The sequence below is a fragment of the Linepithema humile genome, chromosome 4 (genome assembly GCF_040581485.1).
Source record: "Linepithema humile isolate Giens D197 chromosome 4, Lhum_UNIL_v1.0, whole genome shotgun sequence".
Classification (NCBI taxonomy): Eukaryota; Metazoa; Arthropoda; class Insecta; order Hymenoptera; family Formicidae; genus Linepithema; species Linepithema humile.
In genome coordinates this window covers 8212559-8226653 of record NC_090131.1, presented here as the reverse complement: position 1 = coordinate 8226653, position 14095 = coordinate 8212559, and the positions used below count along the sequence as shown (strand labels likewise).

The 14095-nt window shown below is 27.1% G+C and overlaps 1 protein-coding gene and 2 long non-coding RNA genes across 3 annotated transcripts; 2 read left to right on the top strand and 1 right to left on the bottom strand.

The window, feature by feature from the left end:
- The first annotated feature begins 823 nt into the window (after window positions 1-823).
- On the top strand, window positions 824-3022 carry LOC136999614 (uncharacterized). Its single transcript, XR_010889933.1, has 3 exons — window positions 824-2192; window positions 2275-2345; window positions 2428-3022. It is a non-coding gene; the product is annotated as an uncharacterized lncRNA (long non-coding RNA).
- Window positions 3023-4185: 1163 nt separating this feature from the next.
- On the top strand, window positions 4186-9076 carry LOC105673884 (uncharacterized). Its single transcript, XM_067353245.1, has 11 exons — window positions 4186-4755; window positions 5251-5399; window positions 5930-6007; window positions 6105-6266; window positions 6482-6621; window positions 6738-6804; window positions 6899-7061; window positions 7149-7432; window positions 7526-7691; window positions 7793-7923; window positions 8040-9076. Exons 1-7 carry the CDS (start codon window positions 4656-4658, stop codon window positions 7043-7045), a joined length of 843 nt encoding a protein of 280 aa, XP_067209346.1. The 5' UTR covers window positions 4186-4655; the 3' UTR covers window positions 7046-7061; window positions 7149-7432; window positions 7526-7691; window positions 7793-7923; window positions 8040-9076.
- Window positions 9077-10791: 1715 nt separating this feature from the next.
- On the bottom strand, window positions 10792-11916 carry LOC105678017 (uncharacterized). Its single transcript, XR_001101650.2, has 2 exons — window positions 11614-11916; window positions 10792-11534 (listed from the first exon to the last, which is right to left on the bottom strand). It is a non-coding gene; the product is annotated as an uncharacterized lncRNA (long non-coding RNA).
- Window positions 11917-14095: the final 2179 nt, after the last annotated feature.

Here is a 14095-nt window from a genome sequence, read left to right as displayed (position 1 = left end):
CGAAGTCCTCAAAAACAATAATTCGTTATACATTGGGTAAAAATCGAGATAACAAAAAACAAATTGTAATGTATACATCAGAAATCGATGCTACTTGTATGTATACAGAGAAATCATTAGGTTTTTCAATGTCCTCAAAAACGTCAATTGACAAATATATATATATATATGTATATATATATATATATATATATGTATATATATATATATATATATATATATATAAAATTGTGCTATAAATATATATATAGCACAAAAATTAATATAAAATATATAAATAAAAATTGTAGTAGCGGTGTTCTACTAACCAACATCTCTCAAACATAACCTTATTTATGATATATATAGAAAGATGACCTGCATATGATATAATAATTTTAGATTTTAATAATTATCTGTCAATTTAATAGTTCCTGACGCCTTATATTATCGCTTATGCGCCTTTTTCCGTTTTTTAAGGGAGAATCATAGCACAAAACTCACACTTCACTGTCTGCGTTAATCTCAATGTTCACCGATCTACGACACTAGAATTTGATTCGAGTTGTCGATTCGAGAAAGGTTAGGTAATCAAAAAGCGGTAATCTTATACAGTAATGGGAGAAAGTTCCGTAACGGTCAAATATCTTGGAAATTAATGATTATGGAAGAAAATGTTTAATACAAAAGTTTTAATATATTAAGTGGTCTATTATATGGTTATATTGAAATGACCTTCATGTGACCTTGAAGGACACCGCAAAGGTCAACTTTGAAATCTTAAATGGAAACTCCTATTTTCTATTACATATTCTTAAAGCTGGTGTCAAGACGCGTTTCCGAAACACTATAATGAAGTTATTTTTTATTAAATACTTTTCGAGTTATGAGGCTTGAAAGTTACAGCATTTTGACATAAAATACAAAATATCTTGTAAAACATTCAATTTTCAGGAATCTTACCTTAATACTTTTATGCATAAAATAATGAGACGAATCAATTGATATAAAGAAAACACATTGTTGCTTTTAAAAAAAAATATGCAGCTGCATGTTGCAAATTACATATTTTTTCTTCTGAAAGATTTCTGAAAATTGAATGTTTTACAAGATATTTTGTATTTTATGTCAAAATGCTGTAACTTTCAAGCCTCATAACTCGAAAAGTACTTAATAAAAAATAATTTTATTATATTGTTTCGGAAACGTCTTAACACCAGCTTTAAGAATATGTAATAGAAAATAGGAGATTCTATTTAAGATTTCAAAGTTGACCTTCGCGGTGTCTTTCAAGGTCACATGAAGGTCATTTCAATATAACCATATAATAGACCATTTGATATACTAAAACTTTTGTATTGAACATTTTCTTCCATAATCATTATTTTCCAAGATATTTGACCATTACGGAACTTTCTTCCATCACTGTATATACTGGCTTCTCGAACCAAGAACTCGATGACCAAGTTCTAGTATCGTCATATAATAGAAATAAATATTTTCTCTATATATACTTGTACTTTGCTCTTAACAAATGGACGGATTAAAATTATATTTGTATGTTATATGTGTGTTTACGCATGCACACAAAATTAAATTTGTTCTCTGTTCAAATTAAGCAAAAAAATGTCTTACTAAAAAATATTTATGTAAGAAATCTTTTGCTAAATTTGAAGAAACAGCAATTTTAATGTACGTATATTTTTTGTGCTAGAAATATCTTTAGGAAATCCTACGAATAACTATTTATTATCGATCTGTATCATTCGAATCATTTTGATCAAAATGGGATGTCCTGCGGAGATCGTACATAAGATATCCACAGGACATGCTACACGGGATATCCTCAGGTAATCCTACGGATAACGTTTTGTTCTGGATCAAACTGGGACTATTTCGATCAAATTGGGATGTCCTGGGGAGATCTTTGCTATGTGGGGCGGGTTAAACCGAATAGAAAGTCCTCTACCGTTTTGCGATTTTCGCAATAATTAATGAGAAATTAATTAAAGAAGATCGGCCAATTTCCGCGTAAAAATATTATTCGTAAGTTTCTATGATACATTACAGTAAGGTAGAGGCCTAAATAATCAGAGAGGTGCTACCGGCTTATGTCAGTATCGCAACAAATATTAAAAATGGCGTCGGATTATGAATACAGGCCTTAAAAGTAATGACAGATGAAAATTATACTGCAAGGAGCTGTATTTTCTGTAAGTTCTTTAAATAAATTATTTCTGTGTTTATAAATCGATTATTATTTAAATGCTTGCAATTGTGTGTGAACATTTTTAGGTGCTGGAAGACACTTTGTGCTTTATTATTTGCATAATTATCAACAGAATAACAGAATCAAAGATAAACACGTGAATATTTATTTATAATTTAAAAACTTCTGAAAACTTTTTTCTGAAATTGTTGAAGATAATTATTGTATTACTGGTACAGATGCAGTATCATGCCTTTACTCAATGAACACAATGAGGATAATAACGATTGTGTACTATCTGTCAACGATCAAATTACCTTCTCTAATAATCACATCAGTAAAGAAGAGCAATTATATATCAACAGTGAAGAGAGTTGTAATCAAAGAAACATGTGTATTATTGATAAAGAAAAGACTGAAATTAATCCAGCCTCAATTAAATTGGAACATATTCTTGCTGAAGTAGAAAAAAGTAAGAATCATCTTGCTCATTTTAAGCAAAAGAACACTCTTTTAAAAAATAGAATTGTATATATGGAAAGGAAAATTATGCTTAAAATAATTGCTTTAAAAATTCAAAGATTTAAAAGAAATATCTAAAGAAGAGAAAAGATAATGGAAAATGATTAAAATAACAATGTTAGACATTGGCTAATATCATTGGATATATAAACGGTACATGGCAGCAAATAAAGACAATCACAATCAAGGAAGCAACACATCAGTAACAAATCGAAAAAGTTATTTGAATTAATTTACTTATTTTTTATGTATAATTATTTGATTTTTACTTTAGATATGTATAATTATGATAAAAAAGGAAGACACAATAAAAAAAAAAATTTTTTTTTTTAAATTTAACAAATTAACTATGTATTTCAATCTCTCCTTTAATAAATACTCTCTCCTTTAATAAAGAAAAATCTGTGTATTACATTAGAATTGTACATTTTCCCTTCAATTTTAAAATTAAGTAAGTAGGAAGACAAATTCAATATTACGGAAAGTATCACAAATATTTTATTACATCATAAACATTTTACAAATAAACTTTTTATAAAAACAAAATATTTCCTTTCAGAAATCTATAGAAAAACATTATTAAAAAATTAGAAAATTTGTACTCGTTGACATCTATATCACAACTTTTTTGAAATATTGCTTTTAATCTACATAAAAAAAATAATATTTTTATGTGCCGAAGCATAAATATATATTATGTGACGAAGAGAGCGAATATAAGTCCGTGCTTAAGACGATTTTGAATATAAGAACGGACTATGAATACCGCCCTTAGACTCGCGGAAATTGGCCGATCTTTTTTAATTAATTTCTCATTAATTATTGCCAAAATCGCAAAATGGTAGAGGACTTTTCTACTCGGTTTAACTCGCTCTACCTACACCCGAGAGGTGATTCAGCAATTGTCGGACACCCTGTATATGCAAATAGACTGATGATGAGCGGGCACCTTTCAGAAAATAAAATTTTTAGCCTATTTGTTACACAGGCGCTCCTGAGTCAAGGCTATCGACGGCTCGGCCGCCAGCGGCCGCGCGGTGGTGGGAGAGCGGGAGGCGTCGTCTCAAGAATCGAGCCGAAATGTGCAACTAACGCTGAGCTCTGATCTAAATTAATAGCAAATTTGCTATCAATCTGCTATTCCTAACATTCAAGTTTATCAATTAGGGTAAACGTACTACGGAGAAGATACGAGTAATTATATTATCACAGTAAATAAGCAGAAATACGATTTTGTTCCCGCAAATATTATTTCTCAGAAGATTAAATTGTCGAGCATTGCATTTGTCCATAACTTAATTCATGAAAAAAATTACTTACAAGTAGATCGCATGCACTCAAAAAAATGATCTTGCAATAATAGCTAAAATTTTCTAGGTGTAAAAAATTAAGTAAAACAGATAAATAATTAGCAACTGTTGTGATATTGCATATGTAATTACTTAATCAGTTTAGATGACAGAAACAGAATACATATCTGTATTGTTTGTGAACTATAAAAAAAAAGTTTCTCTAAAGCACCTATCTATATAAGATCAATCACGTGTTAGATCATATATCAATCACGTGTTAGAAAGTTTGATTGAAATAAACAGAAAAAATCAACAGTGCAAACAAATGAATTTATGATCTGCACATCTAACAGTTTATATGACGCGCCCAATTTGTCTAGCTCTTTTAAAATAGATATTAGCTGCGATATCTAGAAATCTAACTACATCAGCGAAACATTTTTCTTAGTGTATCACGATCACGCCGCGTGTGGCGCATGCAACACGTACTGCGTAAAATTTCGTGCCAGCGCCCATCGTGTAGTACATGTTAATACCAGTTCAGACAAAGGGACAACGCATATTAAACACATAGGCGAATCGTGCTTCGAGTTTGTGTCTCATTTGGGTGTTTGTGAAAGTTTTACTGTGGAAGAAGTTTGACCGTGACGGTTATGTGTGTAATAATGTCAGATGATAACATTTTCATCGAATTGACGACTAGAGATTTATTAAAAACATGGAATCTCGAGCAATATGCATCGGCGTTTGAAAGTAAGAATATAATTATTTACTTGATTAAATATTATAATTAGATTAGATATCAATTGCATTAATTTTTTGCACTATCGTTAAAATAAATTAGTTTCTTTCACATGCCATTATTTATTTTTTAAGCAAGTATGTTAATAAAAAAACCGTCAAAATTTTTCCTGCTTTATAATATATCAACAAATAGTTATAAATTTTTGTTATAAAGCCCTTTCTCGGATATAAATTTCAAGAATATTGCGTGCACGCGCGCGAACATACAATTATATACATATACCGTTCGCAGAATATTTTCGAATATTTTAGAATATTCTACGAATATTTTGTGCTACCTGAGTATATATGTATGTGTTTTTATTATTGATAAAACATTACATATATAGTAATTTAACTATATATGTATTTTATTCAAATTACATAGTTATGTGTGATTTCAAATAAGTATTTTATCACATATCTAATAAATATTCATAAATATTTATATTTATTTTGTATTAGGTAATTGTATAGAAACCGCAGAATTTGAAAGTCTATTAGAACCTGAGTGGAAGGAAACTTTAGAATCTTTGATCCCACTTTCTGGCCACAGAATGAGATTCGTGAAAAATTTGAAAACTTTTATCAAAGACAACACAAATGAAATGGAGGTACGATATAATTAGTTAATACATAGATATTAATATATGGATGCTTTACATTTAGCAAAAATATATGTCTTTAAATAGAAATACATATAATTGAATTTTTACATGTCTTGTTACATTTTCAAAGAAAATATTTCTTGTGACATTTGAGAAAGAGAGAGATTCAAGTATTTTATTAATATATAAATTAAATAAAAAATTTGCAGCATATTTAGTAATGTGACATATCAAATGTGTGAGTAAAAATGAATATGGCATGCAAAAAAGTTAATTAATTTTAATGCAAAGAAAAAAGATTTTAAAATATTTGAAAGAAATAATTTTAAATACATAATTTATAGTGTCTAAAATATATTTGTAAAAAGAGGTAGAAAAAGAGAGAGATAATAGAAAAATAAATTGTAATTCAGTATATTTTTAATAAACTTTATATTATAATATAACTTTATATCTTTAATCGAATTTTGAGAACTTTATCTCTAAAATATCATTACGTTTTCAATTCTGAATTTCTTTATTCCACTCTGTTGTAGATTGATGAAAATAATTTTACAAAGATACGTGAGAAAGATAAAAGTAAAAAGACTGTTATTCCTCTTTCACTTCAACTAGTAAGTATGCTTTAATATTGTATTTAATTTAAAAGCTTATTTCAAAAAACTTAAAAATGTTTATTTTTAAATATTAAATTATCAATTCCATACATAGAATATTTCAAACGAATCAGAAGATATTCAAGAAATTGAAGAAATTCCAAAAAACAACAATCAAGAGAAAAACTTGGAGGAATCTATTCATCAAGAAGCTTCAAAAAATATTTTCAAAAAAAGAAAGAGAGAGAGTGACGAATGCAATGTCACACGAGGTGAAGTAAGTTATGAATAATCGATTTTGTAAAAATATATTACAAAGTATCTATTCAAATTTTGTAAAAAAATTCCTTAAAAATTCCCTGATTTTCCATTTTTGTTCAAAATTTAATAAAGAGAATATTTTAATGATTTTTTAATGCAATTTTCTAAAATGTTGTTTTTGCATGCGTTTTCTAATATTTTTTAAATAATTTTTTTAATAATTTTGTCCAGCAACTTCGTTTCCTTCTAAACAAGTCAGCTACAGGTAGATGTTTCTTACAACTAGCGAAGCAAGGCTCTTATTTGAAGGATAAAGATAGAAATAAGTTAACAGATATTATTATTGAGAATCAATTGAGCAAATGTGACAAGTAAGCTTATTTGTTATTTTATAATTTTAAATTGTGATCCTCATTATCATAATCATTTTTTCTCGTTTTTTATAAATTGTCTCTTTTTTTTTTTAAATGTTATTTTTTCTGCTTAGAATTTCACCTACAGAGTTCACTGAACTGGTTGGTGCTATTCAATATTTATTTCCCCAAGAAGATAGCGTAAGATAATATAAATTTTAATAACGAGTTATTGAATATAAAATACTGCACATTTTTATTTAGATTTGCATTTATGCTAAATTTATTTTTGCAGGAGCTTTATTACATTCCATATAAATATATAAATGGAAATAAACTGTTGGTAAAAGGAAAATTAATCACAAAATACTATTCTATACGAAAAGAATTTAAAGCTCTTGGTATTATTGCATCTAAAAGTAAGGATCAATCAGATTCTTAAGATGATTTAGTAGCAGGTTTGTTGTTTATTTATATTTGCAGTTTTTTCTGTAATTAGATAATAAATTTTAAATATTTTTTGTTATTTTTATTTTATTAAATAGATGATGATCTGCAAGGAAAATTTGCTTTTCTTAAGGAAAATGTAGAACCATGGCCTACAATAATAGATTATTGGACAGATACGTCAAAACAAAGAATTGCACAATTGCATGCTAAATCTCGACTTACAAATAAAGAAAATGACAAAAGAAATATTAATAAAAGTAAGACTAACAGAGTAATTCTACAAACTACTACACTAATTCAAGAAAAGAAAGAGCTGGAAAATATTTCAACTTATTTAAAAAAATACCCAGTTCTTCAAGAAAAACTTGGATACACTTTGGTTAATATTATTTTAATATTATGTACTGCTTTGCATTTTATCATGTACTATAAATTGATTTTGTATTTTAACTTTCTATTTTTTATATTTTAGTTTGAAATAGATTTTGATTTACTATATCCTGAACAAAAACTAAAGGCCTATAATTCTTATTCGGAGTTTTGCAATCGTATTATACAAGCGCTAAACAATGAAGACAATAAATGTGAGACCGTTAAAGATAATTGTCTACTTTTTGCAAATGATGAGATTTCAGAAGGTAAAAAAATGTTGGACACAATTTTATTTTTATTGCAAAGTATTCATTTTTTACAATTTTAAATTGGCTTTTATATTGTCAATTTTTCCTTTTGTTAATAGATAGCAAAAATTTAGTGGCATTATTGTCACTTTGTTATTTAGATACTGTCGTAACAGTTGCGCGTAAATCCGGTCGTACATGGAGGCCACCTCATAGAGAAATTCAAGAGGGCGTAATTTCCCAAATTGAAGTAAGTGTTTATCCTACAGAAATGTTACATACATATCTTTTGTCTTTAAGATTTAAATATTTTTGGAAAAATATTTTAATTTAATTTTAATTTTATTTAAATATTTTAATTTTTAGAGTGTTCAAAAACTTCAAACGTTTATTCAAGAAAGAGAAAAAAAATTAATTCACTGGAATCTTACTATGCAGCCATATGTTCTCGTCTATGGATCATCCATAGAAGACATAGATGCTTGTTACGTTATTCTCGACAGAGAGACACAATTTCTCGCTCAATCCCCAATAAGAGCTTTAGATCTATGTTTTAAGATTATTCACTCAGCTCATTTAAACTACTCTCCCGAAAGTTATCGCTTATGGAGACTAATTCAGAAGGAGTTGTACAACTTAACAACTGAATTTGATGAATGGAAGTCTGATGCTCAACTACCAAAATTATTTAAAAAATTTTCTTGTAAGTAAAAATACGAGATCTGTTTTTATTTTTCAGCTTTTAAATGTTATTTTATTTTTTGTCTGATATATGCAATGCGTATTAAATATGCAAGCATATGTTTAAGTTTATATATTTTTTTGACTATATATTTGGTTGTTATTTGTACGCTCAAAAAACTAATTACTATAATTTAAGGTACTATCTTATTATAATCTAAAGTAGATAATATTTGTTTAAATTTAATATTTAGAATTAATATTTTTAATATTTTGAGGTATTTTGAGATTGAGTTTTACAGCAATGAAATTCTTATAAATTTTACTTTATATATAGGTAAATAATAATAATAATATCTGTTTCGTATGCAATGTCCTTTTTTGTACAATGTACAATGAACATTTTCATTGTTATAGTGTTTGTAATACTGCTAAAATAATAGCAATTTTAATTACTGATCTTTTACATTATTTACCTTTGTTATATTGTAAAGGCAGTGATGGAAAACAATATGTCACACTGCATCATTTACTGTAGCAATAAAAATATGTATTTGATAATGTTTATACACATATATATATATATATATATATATATATATATATATGTATGAACATTAACATTATATAAAACACTAACATTATATGATATAAAACATTAACATATATAAAAGATTGAAATTGATTGTTAACACATTATATAAAAGATTGAAAACACATTGAAAATAAATGTATTCTTTTTCATAAGATATTAGTATTTTTATTAGTGCCTATTAGTATTTATATATGTATTTTTCAATACATATATAATTATAAATCTTTCTTTTTAGTTATCTATCCTGTGTCCAGAGACTGATCCTGTTACTGATATATATATAGGAAGAAAAAGTATTAATAGTCAGACTTTATTGTTTTCTACGCACAAATTGTTTGGGAAGCCAAATTACTACAATATATAAAAATACATATTTAATATATGTACCTACAATATAAATAATGAAACTAGAAAGATAGCCTATAGCCATAGTAATTAGACTTCCCATTATTTATGAGTAGAAAAAGATTAACTATAGTTTAGATTATTATATTCTACAGAAGTGATATATTTGATTAAATAATTATATTCTAGATGTCACAGTTAACTTTTTTTAAATTACAGCTAAATTAATTTTATATACTTTTAGTGTACCTATACAATATTTTATAATTGAATTTATTAGAAAAAGATGTGTTAACCAATGCATTATAATAAATTTATTAAAATGCATTGCTTAACACATCTTTTTCTAATAAATTCAATTATAAAATATTGTATAGGTACACTAAAAGTTTATAAAATTAATTTAGCTGTAGTTAAAAAAAAGTTAGCTATGACATCTAGAATATATTGTCACATTATCTCGATGCTGCAGTTATAATCGATAGCTACTCATAAAGATTGTTCTAGCTGTATTATCAAAACTCATTTATACTATACAGTAAGTAATATTTAGCTACAGTATTAATACTCATTTATACTATGCAGTGAGCAATATTTAGTTGTACTGCTAAAACTCATTTATATCATGCAATGAATAACATTTAGCAATGGTACCTAAATTTTTCAGAAGCTATTGCTAGAACATTACTGCTATAAATTCTATATGTGACAAACAATGTTTTCACAGATACGAAAAATAGCGATACATTCTTGTTGCAATATCTAGAAATCTAACTACATCAACGAAATATTTTTTTGAGTGTATGTTGTAAGAGTAAGCTAAAGATGTTGAAAAATTGGAATAAATAGAAAAATTTTTTTTCGACTTTTTCCGAAAGCAGAAAAAATGCACGTTATATGCTAATGTTACGTATCGTAATGTTAGGTATCGCTTAATGACAATAGAAGTGCGCATAGAAGAAGATATAGTTACTAACAATATTATAATTTGGGATTGCACCGGTGTAAATATCAATATCATATAATGAAGTTTACGCCAATTTTATTTAAATTTGACTCCTGTCTGGTACGTAATTACGATCTTGCTATAGTAATATTTAATAAGAAAATAATTTATTGTATTGTGTTATATTTAAAATAATTTATATTTTCTAAATTATTTAGATAGCATATTGTTTAAGAATTTATGTTATCAATGCACCACAAATTATTGATATAGTCATGAAAGCGGCTAAATCAATACACTCATAAAAGAAAGTGTTTAAATTTAAAACATTAAAGTGTTTTATTTCTTGTCTTCACTTTTGAAACGCTCAAAAATGTTTAATTTTTAAACGGACATGTGAAACGTTAAAAAGTGTTTAGTTTTACTCAAAAAAATGATCTTGCAATAATAGCTAAAATTTTCTAGGTGTAAAAAATTAACTAAAACAGATAAATGATTAGCAACTGTTGTGATATTGCATATGTAATTACTTAATTAGTTTAAATGACAGAAACAGAATATATATCTGTATTGTTTGTGAACTTTAAAAAGAAAGTTTCTCTAAAGCGCCTATCTATATAAGATCAATCACGTGTTAGATCATGCAATGAATAACATTTAGCAATGGTACCTAAATTTTTCAGAAGCTATTGCTAGAACATTATTGCTATAAATTCTATATGTGACAAACAATGTTTTCACAGATACGAAAAATAGCGATACATTTTTGTTGCGATATCTAGAAATCTAGCTACATCAGTGAAATATTTTTTTGAGTGTTTGAAAAATGTTTTATTCTGAAACATATAAAGGTGTTTTCGAATAAAACACTTTTCCGAATTTTAAAGTGTTTATTTTGAAAAGTTTTAAAATAAAACGCCAAAAACCGTTTTATTTAATTAATTTAATTAATTTAATTAATTTAATTTTTTTATTTAATTTTTAAGTTTACAAATAACACACAATTACAATGAAAGAATATTAAAAATTATAGATGTATTAGGCTCTGATGATTGTTAAAATCAATAATATTTGATAGGAGCGTAAAAAGCCAACAGCCAGATATTCGTGCGAAGGTTATCGTGTATTAGTTTATAACCATTAAATATTTACATAAAAAACAAACGTTTTAGCCTGTCATCAGGCCTTTATCAGTGTTATTACAAAAACCAATAAAACGCAACGCTTAAAATTAAATACAAAATAAGAAGTAAATTGACATAATTAACAGAAGAGTAGTTCAACCACGTTAGAACTGTAATAAAAAAGAACCAAATGAGAAATTCCCGTTACAAATTGAGCGCAAACCGAAAAAAGAAATAATTTTTACATACTTGTGTTAAAACACTTGTAGAAAGCTCATCCACCCAAGATGGAACGAGGTAGGAGAGAAATCTTAGATCCATATTATATGATGGTTGAAACCTCAATGTACGCAACAGAATAACGACAATATTCAAGTGATGAAAGAATAGTGAGAGGGCGGTGGAGGAGGGGGGACGGAAAGAATAAGGAGTATGGAGGGGAAGGTATAAGTACCTAGGAGGGGATGAAAGGAATTAATATATGAAAAGAAAAACAAAACAATTATAAAGGAGGAAACAAATTAATGATGGGGAGATAAGAGTCCGGTAACCGTTCGGTGTCATTTTGATTATTTAAGCCTGCACGTTGTCTTTTTATAAACACCATTTCGGATATTAATCTCTTTCCATAAGAAGGTTCCCCGTCCAAAATTCTCACATTGTCCCAATCAAAATCGTGAGAAAAATCCATTTTATGTTTAGATATAACAGAGGGGGAACAGCTCTTTTTTATGTCATTCTTGTGTTCTTTGATTCTAGTATTAAGTTGTCTTTTTGTCTGACCCACGTAAGTTTTCTCACAATCTCGACACGATATCATGTATACGACCTGACAATGAGAAAATTTATTCAACCTGTCTTTGCCCGTCTTTATAAATTGTGTTAGATTGTTCGGAATTGAACATGATAATTTTAAGTTGAAGCTTCTGGCTATGGAGTTGGAATCTTTGTAAACCGATGGAATGTACGGAATAGTAAAGAATATTAAATGTGGTCCAAAATTTCGAAAGTTTTTGATTATTGTAAATAATTTTGTTAAATAATACTTGTCGAAGAAATCCAGCACAGTCTTATAATTTCCTGGATAATGGGAGTCCCACGCATAATAGCATCCCAACAAACAAATAGTAGATTTCACAGCAGTTGGATTTTTAACTTTCATTTTTATACTATCATCAGCGCAAATAAAAGCAGATACCAATCTTCCCTCTTCTTCAAAAAATATAAGACGGGGAGAATCAGTTTTTTTGGTTACTAAAACTTCCTCTCTGACTTTAAATGCCTGTTACCGAAAAACAATTTAATAGATAAAGCAATTAATATATAATACTAATTAAATATTAATTAATTATATATTATATGCACAAATATATATCATATATCAAATATTATAAACATACATCAAATAGCATAAAAAGCTCGTTAGAATAGCTTGTCTTCTTGCGCATAAAATTAAAAAAAAATGCGATTAATCCTTTAATTTTATCGATTTCTGAAAAATGTTCAACAGATGTTGAAATTTTAAAATATGTGGCTAATTTTATTATTATGTCATCCATAAATTTTAGTAGTTCTTCCAATGAATGTTTCGGTTCCATCAAAAGAAGTTCTTGAAGCACCTAGTTTAAAATAATTAATAATAATTATTTAATAATTATTATTTTTATTATTTATTCATTATTTTAATTATAATAATTATTATTATTTTTATTATTTATTTATTATTTTAATTATTATTTTTATTATTTATTTATTATTTTAATTATAATAATTATTATTTAATAATTATTTTGTAGTAAGAAACAAAATAAAAATGCTTACTACATCACATTTCATCAAAAAAGGATATTCAATTATAACAACGGCACATGAATCTATTCTTTTCACAATCTGCCGCCGGAATTCAAACGTTTCTTTTAAAAGTCGGTTTATATGCCGTAGGTCTGTCCCCTTTTCCGATGCTTTCTTTAATTCCTCAATCATTGCTTTTTGCTCTTCGGAATTATCCTTTGCACTGGATTCACTTGACTCACCCAACTCTCTGTTAGGTGGAAAAATATTTTTGTAACTTTTATAATAAATAAAACAATCTTTATATAATATCAGATCCTTACTCATTCCTTGAAATAACTATGGCTTGACATTTATTATTAGTGAAAACTTTTGCGGTAGCCTTTTTCTGAGAGAATCTTGTATTTCTCACTCGAGAACTTAATTGCCTACTCACTGTTGCCTATGAACCAATAAACATTATATATATATATATATATATATATATATATATATATATATATATGCAACTTTAATCGATAAAATGATTTTAACACTGTAGTACATATTTACATTTATGCGCTTTGCTCCAGCATTTATGCAATCCTGAAGAATAGGATATGCCTCTACAATTTTTAATGAATATAAATTGTAGTCTGTCATCGTTGGGCACTGATTAGTTTTGGATAACAAGTCTACTGCCCAAAAGGATATAAATTTTTTCAAATTTAGCACCAATGTCGTATTCCTGTCTTGTTATGTGATTATTTTATCATTGAAAAGTAATGTTTTCAAATTATTATTTAAGGCTGGGAGTATAAAGGGATTTTCATTTTTCTACACACAAAAGAATGAAAAAATTAAAAAACAGAAACCAAATATTCCATTATAAAATTAGTCACAACAAGAATTTGCGATATGACGAAATATAGCATAATATATGACACTAATTAATAAAAAA

Excerpts from the sequence above, each read along its gene's own strand:
- LOC105673884 (XM_067353245.1), top strand. The coding sequence starts at position 4,656 with ATGTGTGTAATAATGTCAGATGATAACATTTTCATCGAATTGACGACT. Across the intron at positions 4,756-5,250 it reads ATATGCATCGGCGTTTGAAA|GTAATTGTATAGAAACCGCA; the intron begins GTAAGAATATAA and ends ATTTTGTATTAG. Across the intron at positions 6,267-6,481 it reads GCAATGTCACACGAGGTGAA|CAACTTCGTTTCCTTCTAAA; the intron begins GTAAGTTATGAA and ends AATTTTGTCCAG.